The 16,535-nt window shown below is 35.2% G+C and overlaps 1 protein-coding gene across 6 annotated transcripts in view; it reads right to left on the bottom strand.

Moving 5' to 3' along the window:
* ATRNL1 (attractin like 1) overlaps positions 1 to 16,535 on the bottom strand; it is a 403,630-nt gene that overhangs the window by 99,146 nt on the left and 287,949 nt on the right. For 5 of the 6 annotated variants that reach the window (XR_011904014.1, XR_011904015.1, XM_072339810.1 and 2 more), the window contains one exon: positions 15,198 to 15,305. The exons of the other annotated variant lie outside the window; for it this stretch is intronic. Coding sequence is in view for 3 of the 5 variants with exons in the window: in XM_072339810.1 (XP_072195911.1) it covers positions 15,198 to 15,305 (108 nt within the window). In the remaining 2 variants the exon portion in view is untranslated. The remainder of the gene's footprint in view (positions 1 to 15,197; positions 15,306 to 16,535) is intronic. 6 annotated transcript variants of the gene reach the window in all.

The raw sequence follows: 16,535 nt of genomic DNA, 5'->3' as shown, positions 1-16,535 counted from the left end.
TAGAGCTCAAGAACTGCTATCTACACAGTCACAGACGCGACAGTTGACATGACAGAGTGGTCAGGCGCTGAACTACTTTAGAAAGAATAGTTGCAGCAGCCCCACCTTCATGTTTGAAAGCTATCACATGAGCATTTAGTTCCTGCAAACTGTATCAAGTTGGGAATTTTGATCTCACACAACAAGCTGCTAGTTGCCTGATTTAGGAACTCTTCAAGATATGTCCCTTTGCAACATTCCATGTTGGCTATGCTGCATACATGGCTTTTGATTCAAATCTAAATCAGACACCTAAAAAGGAGTACTACAAGGAGAATACAATACCAGAATCTCTTGGGAGAACTTTATCCCCATGCTTCATTTGGTATTTTTAAATTGACATCATATTTCTGAATGAGTGCTTGTTAAGACTTGTATTTGTAGGAATAGCTGCAGTAATTATTGGGTTATATTTTATGGCTTCTGTTATGTTGAAAGTCATATCTAGATTGAAGATAGAAAGGTTCAATACAAATACTATCATTTATGAGTAAGACAGTGGATAGGGAACAAGAAAACCTGGGCTTGCTTCCAATCTTTCCCTCCCATTTTTCCTGTGTGTAAAGTGGGATGAATCTGCTGGAATATGAGAAGCATTTTTATACCTAAACATGAAAATAAACATTGCTTACTAGTAGACTATTTCAATAGCTACAAGGCTACTAAAATATTGAATTACTACAATATTTGCTTTCTCTCAAAGGTTCTCATCTGCATTGTATAGGATTTAATACTATAAATTATTTAAGACTACGAATTAACAGAAGGACATTCACACTTCAGGAAGCCTGATTCCATCCACCACAAATACCACTTAGATTATGACAATGGCTGTTGGATAATACTGAAGAACCTCACTTCATTAATTGTGACACTTAAAATACACTGGAGCTTTGCCAGCAGTTTAGAAACATTTCAGTTCATTAGTACAGTAATAACTCAGCATCATATTATAGAAAAGGAAACATGAAATATAACAACAGCTGTGTTGATCTTCTCTGAACTAGCAAGAAGCAGTAAGACATGTCAGACAGCATTTGTACAGGCCCATTTATTCCAATAAAAAGAATTGATTTTATTCTTTTGTAACTATTCCTTTTAACTTTGATCTGTGCTCACCTTAAGTTATATGCATATGCACATTATCATCTAGTCAATCACATGTAGCAAGACCTAAGATTTCACTGTAAAGCTAAAAAGGGCATTTGTCTTTTTTGTAAATACAATATCTGTTCTTATATGACTGTAGCTTATGAGAAAATACTAATTTCCATACATTCTTGTTTAATTCTAGAAGAGAATACAGATTATTCAATCTTGAAATGAACATTTTTTTAAAAGCAGTTATTTGGTTATTTTCCTCCAAATCAGTAACAGTCTTACTAGGAATGCAGATTTGGGGATTCCAGAATAACAACGATGTTTATATTCTCCCCACTTTATTCTACACAAGAGGGTGGAAATTCAAATAAACAACTGTAAAAACACACGTAAAGAAATTACGTAAACTGTAATAAACACACATAAGAAATACAGACACATTACCAGCTATTTTCAGGAAGATGCTACTGAATATAACCAGGTATGCACTAGTTCTGATATACAAAAACAAACAAACAAACTTATTTACAGAAGAACAGTATTACATTTTCACAACAGAATTCCTACAGCTAAATACTACAGCTTTCATATGACTAAGCCTATACTGTGTCTTACAGCCTGCATCTGTACTACACCTAATTTGAAGGCATGTTTCTAGCACTAACTGTATCCACATCCTTTTTACTGCCAGAACACCATCACCTCCAGACTGCACAGTGATCCTGCTTCCCCTGCATTACATGCATTTTGCAATCACACGGGAATGCTCTAAGTAAAAGGAAGGTATACTTGTATTTTGCTTCTCTGCTGCTTTGCCATAGTTGTATAGACATGGTACTTACTGCTGCTATTATAACGGGCAGTATTTGGCTTAGGTCACAGCTTTTACTTACTCCATCACTCACTTTTTCCTCGCACAACTTTCCTCTTTTATTTATGGGGAGTAAATGGAACTAATTTTACTTACCAGCTACTCAGCTTATTCACCGGTTTTACAGACTGAGACAAATGATGGTATTCATCAGTTATTTTCTATTGAACCTCAGGCCACTGTAATCTCACAATAGAAAGATTTAGATGCCCCTCAATGTGGGAAGCCTCATTCCTATCGCAGAGATCATTCCCAAGGTCACCATATCATACAGTCAGGGATGCTAACTAGATTTTCTATGCAGAAAAGAGTTTTTAGATACCTGAAAACAACTATTGTATTTATAACCTCTTTAAAAAAGAGGAAGCTGGTACTGTTTAAATCTCTGCAGAAATGTCCAGAGGTGAAATGAACTGCCATTCTGTTCTTAACAAGAAGGGGAAAAAAAATACCAAGAAGACAAAGTTTCCCCAGTTTCCAACAGAATCCCTCTAGCCTATATCAAAAGTTAACACTAATGCTGACTACTGACTGAAGCCATAAATTTCTAAGAGTTTCTTTTTCCTTTATTAAGCTTATTTTACAAGTATCATTTTTAATACATTCATTCCATGATAGAATAGCTCATACAGGAGCGTAACTGAAAGTTCATTTGGCCCAACATCTCTGGTAATGGGTAGTGTATGAAATATGATCTCTCTTATCTGGTACATGTTATCTTTTGCTTGAAATATAGCTAATTACTGTCATTTGTTAGAGATTAGACAGTTCGGTATCATTCTTTGTGTCACACTGATTTCAGGTTTGTTATGACTGTATGAAATTTGTGAGTGTTTGAATAGAAGCTGGAAAAGATTCACTATCTCCCTAAATTATTAATATACTGCCTTCAGAGGTACTTCCCATTTGGAAAAAGAAATACTACAATGAATGAAATCATTAATGTATTAAATGTTAGATCAAGATATCTATAAAAGCAGATCAGTGTCTGCATTGGTAGTATCCAATTATTCATAGCAAACAGAGAACTTTTTTTTTTTTACTTCGCAGCTGAAGTAACACTTAAGCTTTGTTTTAATTATTTGTATGTGATACTAAAGACCCACTTTCAGATACAATCACCTCTTATACTGTATAAGTTCTGTACCATGCTTCAGAGTAACATTTACAATACACAAACAGTAACCACAAATTATTTTAAATTCCATCCCAGTGCAACAGCCTATAAAGAATATGCTTAAAACTGCTGGTTTCTTTTTCCTTTTGTTTCTAATTCTTTGAACAGTTAAAGCAGCACTGTCAGTGTCCACAGCATGGAAGACAATCTTAGTGCACTTCAGCTTAACTTGACTGAATTCCAGACAAGGCAACGTGCACTAAAGGAGACATCTCTTCCACAGCTCACCAGCTTTCCTGGCTGATTTCCATGGCCAGACATTGCCCTTCACATACGTTTCCACAGCATTTCTCAGTAAGAATCTTCAGACAAGTTTGCTATTTATTTAGATCTAGACCTTACTAGAACTGCTGCTGTTTCTAATTGGGTAATTGATCAAGGCCGAGCATATGTAAAGGCCTGTGACTTCATTAACACTTTCTGGCTTGTTACACTTTACAACTACTAAAATGTAGAGGACAAAAAAAAAAAAATGGACTTTACAAGGCAGTAATAACAAGAAATAAAACAAAAAATAAACAAATGTGCTTCAACAAGAAACAAAAGCATGTAAGCAGATTTTGACCACTGTTATATGCTACTACCGAGGGAAGTACCATTACAGCAGTAACCTGAGAGCTGTTCAAGAGATCTACAACCAACATATTTTCCGTGCACAAAAAAGAAAAAAAGCCTGAAAACCTGAGCAACGTGGGCTTTTTTGGTTTTGTTTTAGCCTGGTTTGGTTGAGTTACTAGAGTATATCTAGACTCAGCATAACCTCATCGCTATGTGCTTAGGTTCAGAAATCCTGTACCATCAGGAACGTTAATGCTCAGCTGAAATTGAAACTAGCAAAGGAGATTATTAGGAACAGCCAGGTAGATTTATGAATGACAAACTTTTCCCCACGTACTCGATTGCTTTTACTGGCAATACGACTGGCTTAGTGGAAGACAGCAGAGGATGGTGCTGTCTTGAACTTTAGTAAAAAAAAACAAAAAAACAAAACTTGACTTAAAAATGAACTTAACTTAAACTTGATTTCAGTTAGCAAGACTTTCAAAACATGTTATCTGTGTAAACAAATGCACGAGACACAGATGGCCTGGGTTTTAGAAGGAAAGACTGACAGGATTGGTTCACTCTTACTGGGAGGTTAATGTGGGATCTTAATGATGAATCCAACTACGCCTTTTCTCAAAGACACACAGAGATAAGATAATGGGAGGTAGAAAAAAGTTGCAAAAAGAGAGATTCTAATTAGAATTTGGGAAAAGGTTTTTTGCAGGGAGGGTAATCAAACATTTAGATGGGGGATAGCAAGATTCTGGAATCAACATCATTAGAGGTACTCAAAGCACCATTGGACATGGCTCTGAACAACCTGACAGATGATTCTGGGAGGTTCCTTCCAACCTAAGCCAGTTTATATTTTTCCAACCTAAATTAGTTTTTTTTTTTATGATTCTACTGTCCATGATGAATGCAGTTTCCTACGAATTAGGTTTACTGCCTAATTCCAATTCAGAAAGTAAAAATACTGAATTTCTGTTTAACGTGAATTCTCTTTACAAGGCTCAGTTATTTATTCTTATCAGTATAAAGTCCCCAAAACAGCTGGAGAGAAGATGAGTTCTCTAGTGCTATAAATACTTAGCTAACAAGTAGCTACATTCATCTGTCACAGATGCTCACTGTATTATTGTCTTAGTGTGCTGAAACATAATGGTGTTTGGAGATCTGTACAGTGATGAAGAAAAGCTGGTTAGAGTTAAAACTGGGCAAAGAATAGCTGAGTATGGGAAAGAAATCTGAAGACCCCAGAACTACAAGGAAGGTGAACCAAACAATGATTAACATAGTACAATGTTCAGAGTACCATTTGTCTTTCTCATTCATTTCCAGCTCTCATTAAGCATCTTTACATATAATTCTGTCTGTCTTTCCCAATTGATTTGAAGTAATTGGTTCACAATTTGGAAGATAATGATCTGTTTGTTTTATTTTCAGTTCTGAGGGCAACTGCAGCTCTATAATGTAACTCAGACTTTTCAAGCTCTTTGAAAACCTATCTGAAACAGAGTAATAGTGTATACCTCAGTAACAAAGGCCATTGTAGAGATTGCAGTAAAAATGTCAGACTACCTCTTACCTTCTGTGATGTCTTTCTAAAAAATGTAAGTTCAAAGATTCAGACCTCATCCTCGAGGCACTCAGTGGTTCAGATGGACTTCTAAATCACTGCCTAAAGTCCTGTGATGAAGCCATCAGTTGGCATTTTTGCTCATCATCTTGAAGAGTGGAACTTTTTGGAAGAAAACAATTCCAAGTATCACAGAAGATGTAAATTCCTTAGGATTAGATTAATAACACGAATGAAATCATATTAGGTCTGCAGATTTTCCAAAAACTTCTTTAATATATACCCCAAATCCTTAACAGATTTCTCTGTCTTTGCTTGTTTGCAAAAAATGCATGGCAAAATGCATTATAAGAAGCTTGTTTAAAAACTGTAGTTATTTACTTTCCAAAATATTGGCAAATAGGTTATAAATTGTTGCTAGATCTCAATGTGCTCTATGGTTCAACTGATATTGTCCATAAAAGTTTCCTACTAGAACAGTAATAGATGCTGTAACTGTTTTGGAAAAGAACAAATTTAAATAGTCAGATTATAGAACAACTTGTGTGAAAAATAAAAGCATTTTCAATTTTTAAAATATTTTTGCAAATATTATGCATTTGGTCATGCAAACAAAGACAGTATTCCTCAATAAATGCATTAGGGCAAGTATGAAATTACACTAGTCTAATTATTAACTATGCTCTAGCAGATACACATCGTGCTGGACTTGGGATGTTATGCAACTTCACCTTTCCTGAGCTCAGCAAGGGAGTGATGGGAGAATGTAGCACAAATATGTATGATTAAACACTGCACAGTAGGTTTTGGAGATTTTTATGGATATTCAATTTATGATGTTCACTGGCTCAGTTTAAAACAAAATGGTAATATATTTTCTTTCTTTAAATACGGTTTAAGAAGATTTGTCATGCAAGAAAATGGAATATGCACTTTATGGCATCCACATGTCCAGAGAAGATTGATCACACTAGATCTCATTGCCAAAGGCATCAGTTCCTCTTGTTATATTTAGTGGAGATCACAGTTTGATGCATTGTGTTGAGAAATACAAATGTTGTATGTGAGTCACTGAATAATGCATTTTGCTTTTACACATAAACTAATATTTAAGTGTGTTCAACATTTGATTCCTTCTGTTACCTACAAATCTGAAAAAAATATTGTAATATAAAATAAATTGCAATTGTCTACCTTTCCAAAAGCCCTGTGGCTTTTCTTTTAATAACAATTAAAGTGTTTGCAGAGCAGAGTAATTCAATTTATTAACTCCAGATGGTTCAATATTTATACATCTTTTTCAAAGGCCTAAACAGTGGAGGCAAGAAGCTGACAGCAATTGTCTCCTTAAACTTTCCATTTCTTACAAAAAGCTGAATAATAAAGATAAGAGAAAGGTCATCTTGCCAAGGATACAATATGAGAAATAACATTGGGAAAGTTAAAATTCTACCTGACATAAAAGTCCAGTAATATGACTATTAAAAAAAAAAAAAAAAAAAAAAGGAAAATTTCATTTCATACATACCTGTTTAAATTTCTACTTCTTTACCCTACTAATAATAATATTTTACAGTTTTTGTTATAGGAAGCTCTAATAGATTTGTAAAATATACTACGTGTATAACTGGAAGCAATCACAAATACTGCTAACTCATTAGATGGATTCCTGTTATAGATTATATTCCTGTTACTGATACTCCCAATTTCACTGCATTCTAACTGGTCTTGTAATCTCTACTTTACAGAAGTGCCTACTACACTGCAGTATACCATTAACAATCCTTCAGTCTCCAAAATAGATTTTACATGGAAAAAAAACTCCTTTGGAACAATTAAGGAATCATACCATTGTGTCCTAAAACCTGACTGGGGTTAACCATCAAATTCTAAGAATACTATATATTTTTTTTCAATAAAAAATGCTGAGATTATTACTAAGACCAATGTTATAGGCAGTGTTTCTACCACTGCTTTGTTTTAGACACTGAAATGAAAGCTATGTCTTGTAACCTACATACGCAGCCTTCTTGTGGCCTCTTTGAAATTGCAAGTTCATCTCACCAAAGTGAATTAGTAGTAATTCTTGTAATTCATTTCTTGTAATTATTACCATGCCTTTCTAAATAACCATTGCAAAGAAATGAATCTACTTCTCAAAATACTACCAGGGAAAATTAATGTCTAACCTGCATACTCCCTCTTCTTCCACTGAGAACATAGGGAACAAGTGCTGGGCAGCATAATATTAAACTCCACCCACCTTGATGATGGGCAAATAGAGCAGGGCTTTCATCTGCCTTTAGTACAACAGCACAGATGAAGAGTGACCCTGGCAAGAAAAGAGCTAAGCTTCAACCTCTACAAAATCCAGGAGTGTGTGACAGTCTACCTGAACAGGAACACATCTCAGCCTTCTTCATAGCGAGCCCCTGTGCAACTGAAAATCCAAGAGCCACAAAGCACAAAGCAAGTGGGCAAAAACAAAGTTAGATACTGAGATGGAAAGAACATTCTCTGTAGCTCTGGAAAGTGTACATAACTAGAAAGAGCAGCCTGGCAGGGAATGGCATGTGAAAATAGGGTGTACAGAGAGGTGTAGAAATAAACCATGAAAAAAATTAAACATATGTGCTCTTTGGTTATTCTGGTAGTACAGCTATTTCCTAGCTTTGGTAAATTTGTTTAAAAAAATTTTAGAAAAATTATATTGTTATGGAATTGTTATCCAAATGCATGATTCCCCAAGAAACCTTGATAAAAGATCATCCTAGAGCTGCACACACATTTATTCTGTTTTGCATTCACTAATTTTTCTAATTTTCTACCTTATGAAACAAGATTATATTTATTTATGTAAAAAAATAGGGCATGTAAAGTGTCATTTTTCATAACATTTACAGACACATCTATACACTTCTGCTTGAAAACAATCAGAATGTGTATTTTGATACTTTCAATTTGCAACTATGCGCAATACAGTAATTTAACAATTTCTATTCTCAGCATGCCAGTATTGCTGAAACACCTACATTTAGCTAGTCAGCCAAAAACCCTGCTAATTGTTCCAATTGAGCATAAAATTTGATGGCAATTTTGTTTGAAACAAATAATATATTTCTATCCAAGCAATTTTTATAGTTATCTGATTATGCGGTACATATGCAAAATACATTCTGTGAAGTTTTTGTTTAATAAAAAACAACAATCTGAATAAAAACAGTTTTACTAAACTAACTGGATTCACGGAGGTGAATCAGGAGAGCCTTTACCTTCAAGATATGTTAGCATGAAATATAAGGAGACCAGCTTGGAAGTATACAAATCTCGTATCCATCACATTCAACACATTCTTATAATATCCGATCAATGAAGGTAAATTGACTCAATAGAAATAAGTAATCAAATAGGAGAATTCAGGCATTAAAAATGTGTTTTCTCTAAGTTTAGAGACTACATACATTCCAGAACCCAGAATTCAAAAAAAATTTGTTTAAGGATTCTGTCAAAAGTCAACATTCTTAACAATTAACATAGAATATTTATGGTATAAAATATCTTAATAATGCCTGCATACGGTATAAGAGAAAAATCTTCAAGAATCCTTTCAAAGGAGAAGAGAACGATTTGAAGGTAGGATTTAAAATAATAGTTCAGGGAAAAGAAAAATTTTCAGATAAATAGGACTGAGGGAATGAGCAGAGGAGAACACAGTGAGACAAGGTCAAAATGTAGCACAAGACAATGGTCTTCTTGAAACACGGTTCAGCAAATTTAGTATAACCCTTCAGTAACACAGAAAAGAAAGAAAGAAATTTAGATCCAAAATAGACTCTTTTCTTCAGCATCAGGGATATCATCTGACTACATTTCTTTGAGATCTACTAGTTCACGATGTATGGATTTTGAAAGGCTATAAAAATGGTAATGTTGTGGTTAAGATAAAAAAAATATTATATCATGAATACAGTCTTCAATGAGAAAAGTTAAAGCAATTCCAGAATGAGTTGGAGATCACATTAAGCAAACCCACAGTCATGGAGAAACTTAACGGTGCCTGATCTTGGAAGAAAACTGAGGATGTGGATCAATGAAAGTAACTGCAAAAGTGAAGGGAAGGGTCAGAATCATTCAGTAAAAGAAAACTAATAATGCAATGAAGGCAATTAAGGTCTTCAAACAACAGAAATGGAAAATGTTCAGAGATTTTGCAGAAGGAAGAGCTGGGTGGCAATCAGACTCATAATAAGGGCAGAGCTGAAAGGAGAGTAGCAAATGTAGCCATACATCATTTCTGAGAACTGTTCGTCCACCCTGTTCTAAAAAACGATAAAGGAAATTACATAACCTCTCCAGGCAACTGCTTCCAGTGATTCTGTTTTATTATCAGAAGCTTTTCCCAATATTAAGCCTAAACATTCTCTACTACAATTTAAGTCCATCACACCTTTGCTGCCTACAGCGCACACAATGAAAAGGTTATTGCTGTCCTGATTGCTACTCACATTTTGCATATTTGAAGGTCATTATTTTGTCTCCTTTCAAAAGTCCACCCAATTTCCTTGGCTATGATTGCCCACATTGTTCTGATCTAGATTCTCTCTCCTCTGTTGCAGTGACTCAGACTGGACACAGTACTTAGGCAAGGTCTTTCCAATAGCAAGCAGAGCTTGACTTATAGACACATCATATGGATGATACAAACTTGGAATTAATACAGGGTAAAATAAAAACATTACTAAGATAAAAAGAAAATGAGAATTAAATGAGCTCATCTAACAACAACTTTGCACAGGCATATCCAAAGTATTCTAAGCTACAAAAGAAAAAATGTACCCTTAGTTTCTGAATGATGACTAAAAGAAGTAACAGGGTAAATGTCTCTAAATGACATTTACGCTCCCCTGAGTCCACCTATGGCTTTTGTAGGCCCTAGAATCAATCAGAACAACCTTTGTTGTGTGTGATTGCTGTTGAACTGCCTCACAAGCTGCATCTATACTTGATACTGCATCTTCTCCAGCATTAATCATACAAGTAGAAACAGGTTGATTAGCCAGCAAAACTATCCTTCCCTATCCAGGAGAATGTCTACTTTACTGAAAAGTTAGTGTGGGATAACTTCTAGTTCTCATATTGTAAACAAAATAAACAGTTCTGTTAATATTATATACAAAATCAATATCATAATATTATATAATTAGTACGTTCCTTGAAGTTCATAAAGTTCAGCTCTCCAATCAGGTTGTATGAACAACACTTGAAATTATACAGCATAACTTTTTAAATGAGCAGAAGTGCAAGTATAATGGTCTCTGATAACACCTCTTGCCAAATATGCAGTGCCTTTATGTTCAATGAAAACACAATAACCATTCTAAGGACAATTTCATCATGGTCTTCAATAAGTAATTACTGTCTTACAATGCAGCTTAATTTATGCCGAATCTAAAACTGGGAACTGAGAATATCAATGGCAATCTGAATTGGTAAGAGTCAGTTCCTTGATCTCAGACATTATGTCAACAAGACAATGAAAGCTGAGTGCTGACAAAGCATACAACTGGTTTCATTTTGTACAAAATAGTGAAGTATGCTTAGGTTGCAGTTTCAAAGATTACTCATTGAATTATTCAAATTGAACAAGAAAATGAACACAACTTAACTGGATTTATTTATAAAGCAAGCTAAAAAGTCCTGACAATTTATTGGCCAGTGAAACCAGCAAAACATCTTATTAGTATAAGCTTCAATTACCCAAACTCCACAAAACTCTGGTACAGGACTTTAATGTGTTTTAATAAGTCACTCTGATTTCCAATAGCCATTCTTGGCATAACAGTAGCTACTGGCATTGGTGCATAACTTCCAATTCTGTAACTCATGTAAATTAGAAGAATCCCAGAACTGCAGAGACTGGAAGGGACCTCTAGCCATCAGAGTCCAACCCCCCGCCAAAGCAGGTTCCCTACAGATGGTCGCACAAGCAGGCACCCAGACAGGTCTTGAAGATCTCCATAGGAGACTCATATAAGCTTTGCTTATAGTTTTCAGAATTGCCTGGAATTCAAAACTTGTTGTTGTACCATAAATATTTCTTGCTGCTAAATAGAGAAAGGCCAGATTTTATCTGAATTCCCAAATCCTTGCGATTATCTTACCTTTTCAGAAGTTGAGATCTATCTAACATCCGTGACAATTCTACAAGAAATACAGTAACTTGATGGAAAACATACATATATATGATTGAAAGGATTACAACATGTTTTTCTGCAGAGATAACTTATGAACAAAAAAATATACCAGTCATACTGCATAGATATCAAATGTGTGATCAAATGAGCAAATTTGCACTTGGTTTGCATGCAGACAGTGATGAAACTCTTTTTAGTGCATCAGATGTAGCACAGTAAATGCTGTTTTTCAGGGACTTAGCATAGCAATACACTAGAATTTACAGTAGCGTCTAACTTATCTCACAGGCTTGATGAAAGAATCTGTTCCTGTTTCAGAATAATACAGGGGCTATGAAAGAGCTGAAAAGTAGCCAGAAGTTAGGGAAAACAGGACAAGAAAACAGTTCTTTTCACTTAACGTATAGATTAACTACAATGAGTGGCAGCAGCACAGTGGAAGCTTATCTTCAAAAGTGGTTTATGTTTGAGAAAAAAAATAAAAATGTTCCTTACAGGAGGAGTGGAATATGAAGGCAGCCTAAATGATATACTGAAGAGCAAAAAGCAGCCACATCCAGAGAAAAAGAAATGAAAGAAATAAAAGGTGCTTTAACATTGAGGGCACTGCGTGGAAATACACATCATGTCTATTGATGTAAGATGCTACTTTAATTTTTTATGATTTCAGTACTGAAAAGTGCTAGAAAAAATATGGTGGTATCACAAAATATCACAATATTATCAAACTCTGAACAGAGAGCTTTTGATGTTTTCTTTCTCTGTTCTTTAACAGCCTGCAATACCTGAAACTGCAAGCAGTGGGACCTTAGGAATTCCTTTTCTTCTTTACCTTAGATATCAGTCACTTCACTATACTCCTCCCTTTCTCTTCTCCTCTTGGAATATGGAGTCTCCCTGCCCATCTGACTCCCTTTCCTCTCCTCAACTGGTGTAACTTTAGGGTGAGTAGGGAAATAGCATCCCAATGAAAGTACATTAAGATGCAGACTGGGGCTGCCATAGGCAAAACAGACCTTTTTTTCCCACCAAATTAGGGCACAAGATTATTATGATAAATACCAAGCCACAACAAGAAGTACTGCTTCATATATTTAGAATTAGGATACTATTGTAATGTCAATATTTTCAGCATATGTGGTTCATGTGATGCTAAAAGTGATGGAGGGCAAGGGGAAATCTAAGTTTGATTTCTTCTGTGCTAAGTTTAAGCTGACAATAAGATATTTAAGTGTTGATATAAGACCAACATATCAAAATGGATGACTACACTGGTCAAAATGTACCTTCCTTCTGCAAAATAAAACTCTATAATAAAACAACTGCCCTAAATATGAAGAAAAAAAAAAAAAAAAAAACAAAAAACGAAATAAGTAAGAAGAGCAAGCTAAAGTGGCCAAATGAAATTACCACCTAGGCAGTCGTATGAATATTGACATGTAACAGAAAATCAATATTAATGTGGTACACCAGCTGTACACAACCAGTATCGTGTAAGCCAGATGTGTGAAACAGCTCAAAGACATTGTGCTGTGATCAAAGCACCCATGAAACAGTACAATGTGACTGAAAGCACGGTGTCAATAATAATGTATTAATACGTCCAAACAATTGGTGAGTAATACACAGTGTCAAAGAAATGATGCAAGGAGCCACAGTGCCCCCGATTAAAACTGGAAACCCTGATATGTCAGTGCAAGACCTCTGCAGTGCCAGGGAAGATTTGGAAGAGAGTTACTGAATATTGCTCATTTTTGCCAGAAGACCTCTAACTTCAAATAATCTCAATGGACACCAGATGTCAAAAGATTATAAAAACAATTTTAAGATTAAGGTATAGTTACTGCATGTCTTTTGCTTAAGCACTGTATCCTGAAATTACACATGAGATCCAAGTTTCCTTCAGCCCAAACAAGATCTGAGATGAAAAAAGAGAATGGCAACTACAGCTTCTGGTGTCCATTTGTAAATTCAGGATAGACCTGGATTAGAAACTCAATTCGGCACTTTCTTGCAGAATATACTTGAAAAGCCAATCAGCGTTCTGAATCACATTCATTTAATGCTCAGCACAATGTTTCCTTTTGATATAGATCACTGTGTTGTAATTTCAAGGATATTTTGAATGGCCTCTATTCTGTGCATGACCGCATATTAATTAGTTATAAAAAGCAACCCTATGTTTACTGAATACTAAGCAATTACTAGAAAAATGCTTAGTACAGGGAGAAATAGCCAACAAAGACTGTAAAATAAAATTAAAATATTTTAGCATCTCATTCTTTTAGCTATAGAAAAGATACTAGAGAAGAAAACATGGCAATTAACTTGTGATGTTTACTTCCAAAGTTTAATTAAATAATCAGTATGTACAGAATTAGTTTGGATGTTGCAGCTCCCACTCATTGCCTCCCTCAGAAAAGACAACAGAGAAAATGTTCTCAGATGTCAGCATCGAAACAATGAAAACACATTCCAAAAAGTTAACTTTTAACTACAGCATATTTTGTCCTTAGTCTGGGAGCTGGAGAGATCTTCTGCACCAAGATAAAAGGAGACAGAAGTATGGTGAATAACAGGGATGAGTTTTTTGTCCAAAAACAACAAAGCTTCTCCAAAGAGATACGGCATTTTTATGCACTATCTAATCCAAGTATTTAAAATATATCAGCAAGAATAATTCTGATTGCTTCCTGTACAGTACAAGGACGGAGAGCCTAAATTTGATAAGTACTCAAGAGTTGATACTTTTTTTTTTTTTGCTATGAATATGTTTTTCACATTGCTCACTTCTCTACGACCCTTAGAGATTTGATAGAGTATATTTAATCTTCAATTGAAAGAGGCTATTGAGAAAAGTAAGAGAAGCTTTGAATTTAAGAGGAATTGGCAGCAATGAAAAGAAAAGTACAATCTTGAAAGATTTCATAGCTATCACACCTCATTCTCAGATCCCACCATAAATAAGATAAAGTAATAACAGTAAACACCATATTGTAAATAAAAGTAAAGGAATAGAGGATTAGCATCTACCAAAAGACTGACTTAGATTAGACATTCACTATTATCCACATACTGTAATTCCCCTTCTATTTTCGGGTGAAACTTCTAGAATCCATTTCATGCATTATTACACTATTCCAATATTACATTGCCATGCATATTATTATTTCTTTTTCAATGGTCTGCAATTACAATAAAAAAATGCAGTAATGTAGCCATTACCTACAAATGACAATATGCAGTATACTCAGTGTTCTTTAAATTTGTACATACAAAAAACACTGAAATGCTACTCACAGCTGCTTTATTTATTAATCTGTTTGTTTTCTGCAATCTCTGCTAATTAAGATAGATGTTAACTAGGGGGCACTGTGTACTCAAAGGACTAAACATGAGGTTTGTTTCCTCCTGCATCTTGCATTCCTCCAGCTCATATCCATCATGGAAGGAGCGCCAGGTGAGCTGACTGTCACTCCAGCCAAGGCTAATAGATTCTCCAGTGGCTTTTGTTACAGCTCATGTCATGCTATTAAAACTATGCACCTTGAAAATGGCATAACATATGTAGCTGAGACTTGTCAGCTCCAGGTAATCAGACACTGCTTGGTTTCAAAAGCAGATGCAGATGAGACTAGCAATATAAATATGCAAATCACAATGGTCCCTTGTCAGCACCACTGTTCCTACCTCTAATGGCCCTCGTAGAAAGTCTGTTTGCTCAGCTCCTACTTCCAGTGCTACATCGACAGAAGCAAAGGGGCGGCTGGCCATCTGCTGTCGCTCCCGCATAAGTTGCTGATGGGGAAAAAATGATGTTTTAACAAAACATTAAAAAGTGCACCAAATATTAGGCTTCACTACTATACCTCCCGTTACAACACAAGAATGCAAATAGCATGCAAACACTCATATCATAGTTTTAATATTAAAGGGAGAAATTTATACCAAATGATCATCATCAGTGTTTACTTGAGCACTGAGCCTGGAGAGTTTATGTCATCTACAAACAGTCTTTCAGCTTGAGCTCGGATGAAATCTTCAAATGAAAGCTCCCCTAGCTGGCTATTCATTCAAAATAACTTTCCTATTTGTGCACACTGGAAACAGATATGGGAAATGGTTGGTATAAATAGCTGAAGTCTAATTTCACTGATAAAGCATGCATCAGAACACCTGCCAAGGAAAAGCCCACTTGGCCTCCAAATTTTCATACTTTGCTACTAAACCAGATGGAGCTAATAATGTCAGGACTCATCATTTTATACAGCATCATTCCTGCCATTATTTAAATACGAAGAATAATGTGTTAGTATGGGAAAGACTGCATCAGTATATGTGTATGATCAGTCATGCTCACAGAGTTTGTATAATCCCTTCCAATCATACCAGTGTGCACAGAAGTCCCAAGCAAAACCACAAAGCTAACTCATATTTCTTCCTCAATCTGTAATTATAATGCTTATTAAACCACAATGAATAAAAATGATGACCAGCAGTAGATATTACAGATCTTACTCCACTGGTTCAGTGCAACTAATAAAAGCATTATTAAATATTTAAAGTGAATGAGTCATGCAATTAAAGTCGTGTGCTCCTTCAACTGAACAGGATGTCACAGCATCTTGAGAAGACAAAAACGCTTACAAAAAAAGTTTTATTAGGAAATATCTCAGTTTCATTTTCTTTGTGTTTTTCTCCTTATTGTTTATCTGGAAAGCTTAAAACGTTAGAACCTGGCATTTGAATGTTAATGACACTTGCACTGCGACGCACTGCTCATAAAACCCTTTGAAATAGTAAAGGGTACACAAATATTTTTGGCAGCTTACTAATAAACACTCTTGATTTAAAGTCTAGGACACAAAAACAACCACATTTTGTAATACCTTTCATGGTTGTTTTTTTTTCCTCAACTTGCATTTTAACATTGTCTTTAAGAGCTCAGACCACTAAAATCAAAACAGTTGAGTATTCTCCTAACTCATACCCTGTATATTCCCAAGGCCTGTTTTTTGTAGCCATGCT

Source organism: Excalfactoria chinensis, chromosome 6, assembly GCF_039878825.1.
Source record: "Excalfactoria chinensis isolate bCotChi1 chromosome 6, bCotChi1.hap2, whole genome shotgun sequence".
In the NCBI taxonomy this organism is placed as follows: domain Eukaryota; kingdom Metazoa; phylum Chordata; class Aves; order Galliformes; family Phasianidae; genus Excalfactoria; species Excalfactoria chinensis.
This window is presented reverse-complemented; position numbering and strand designations above follow the sequence as displayed.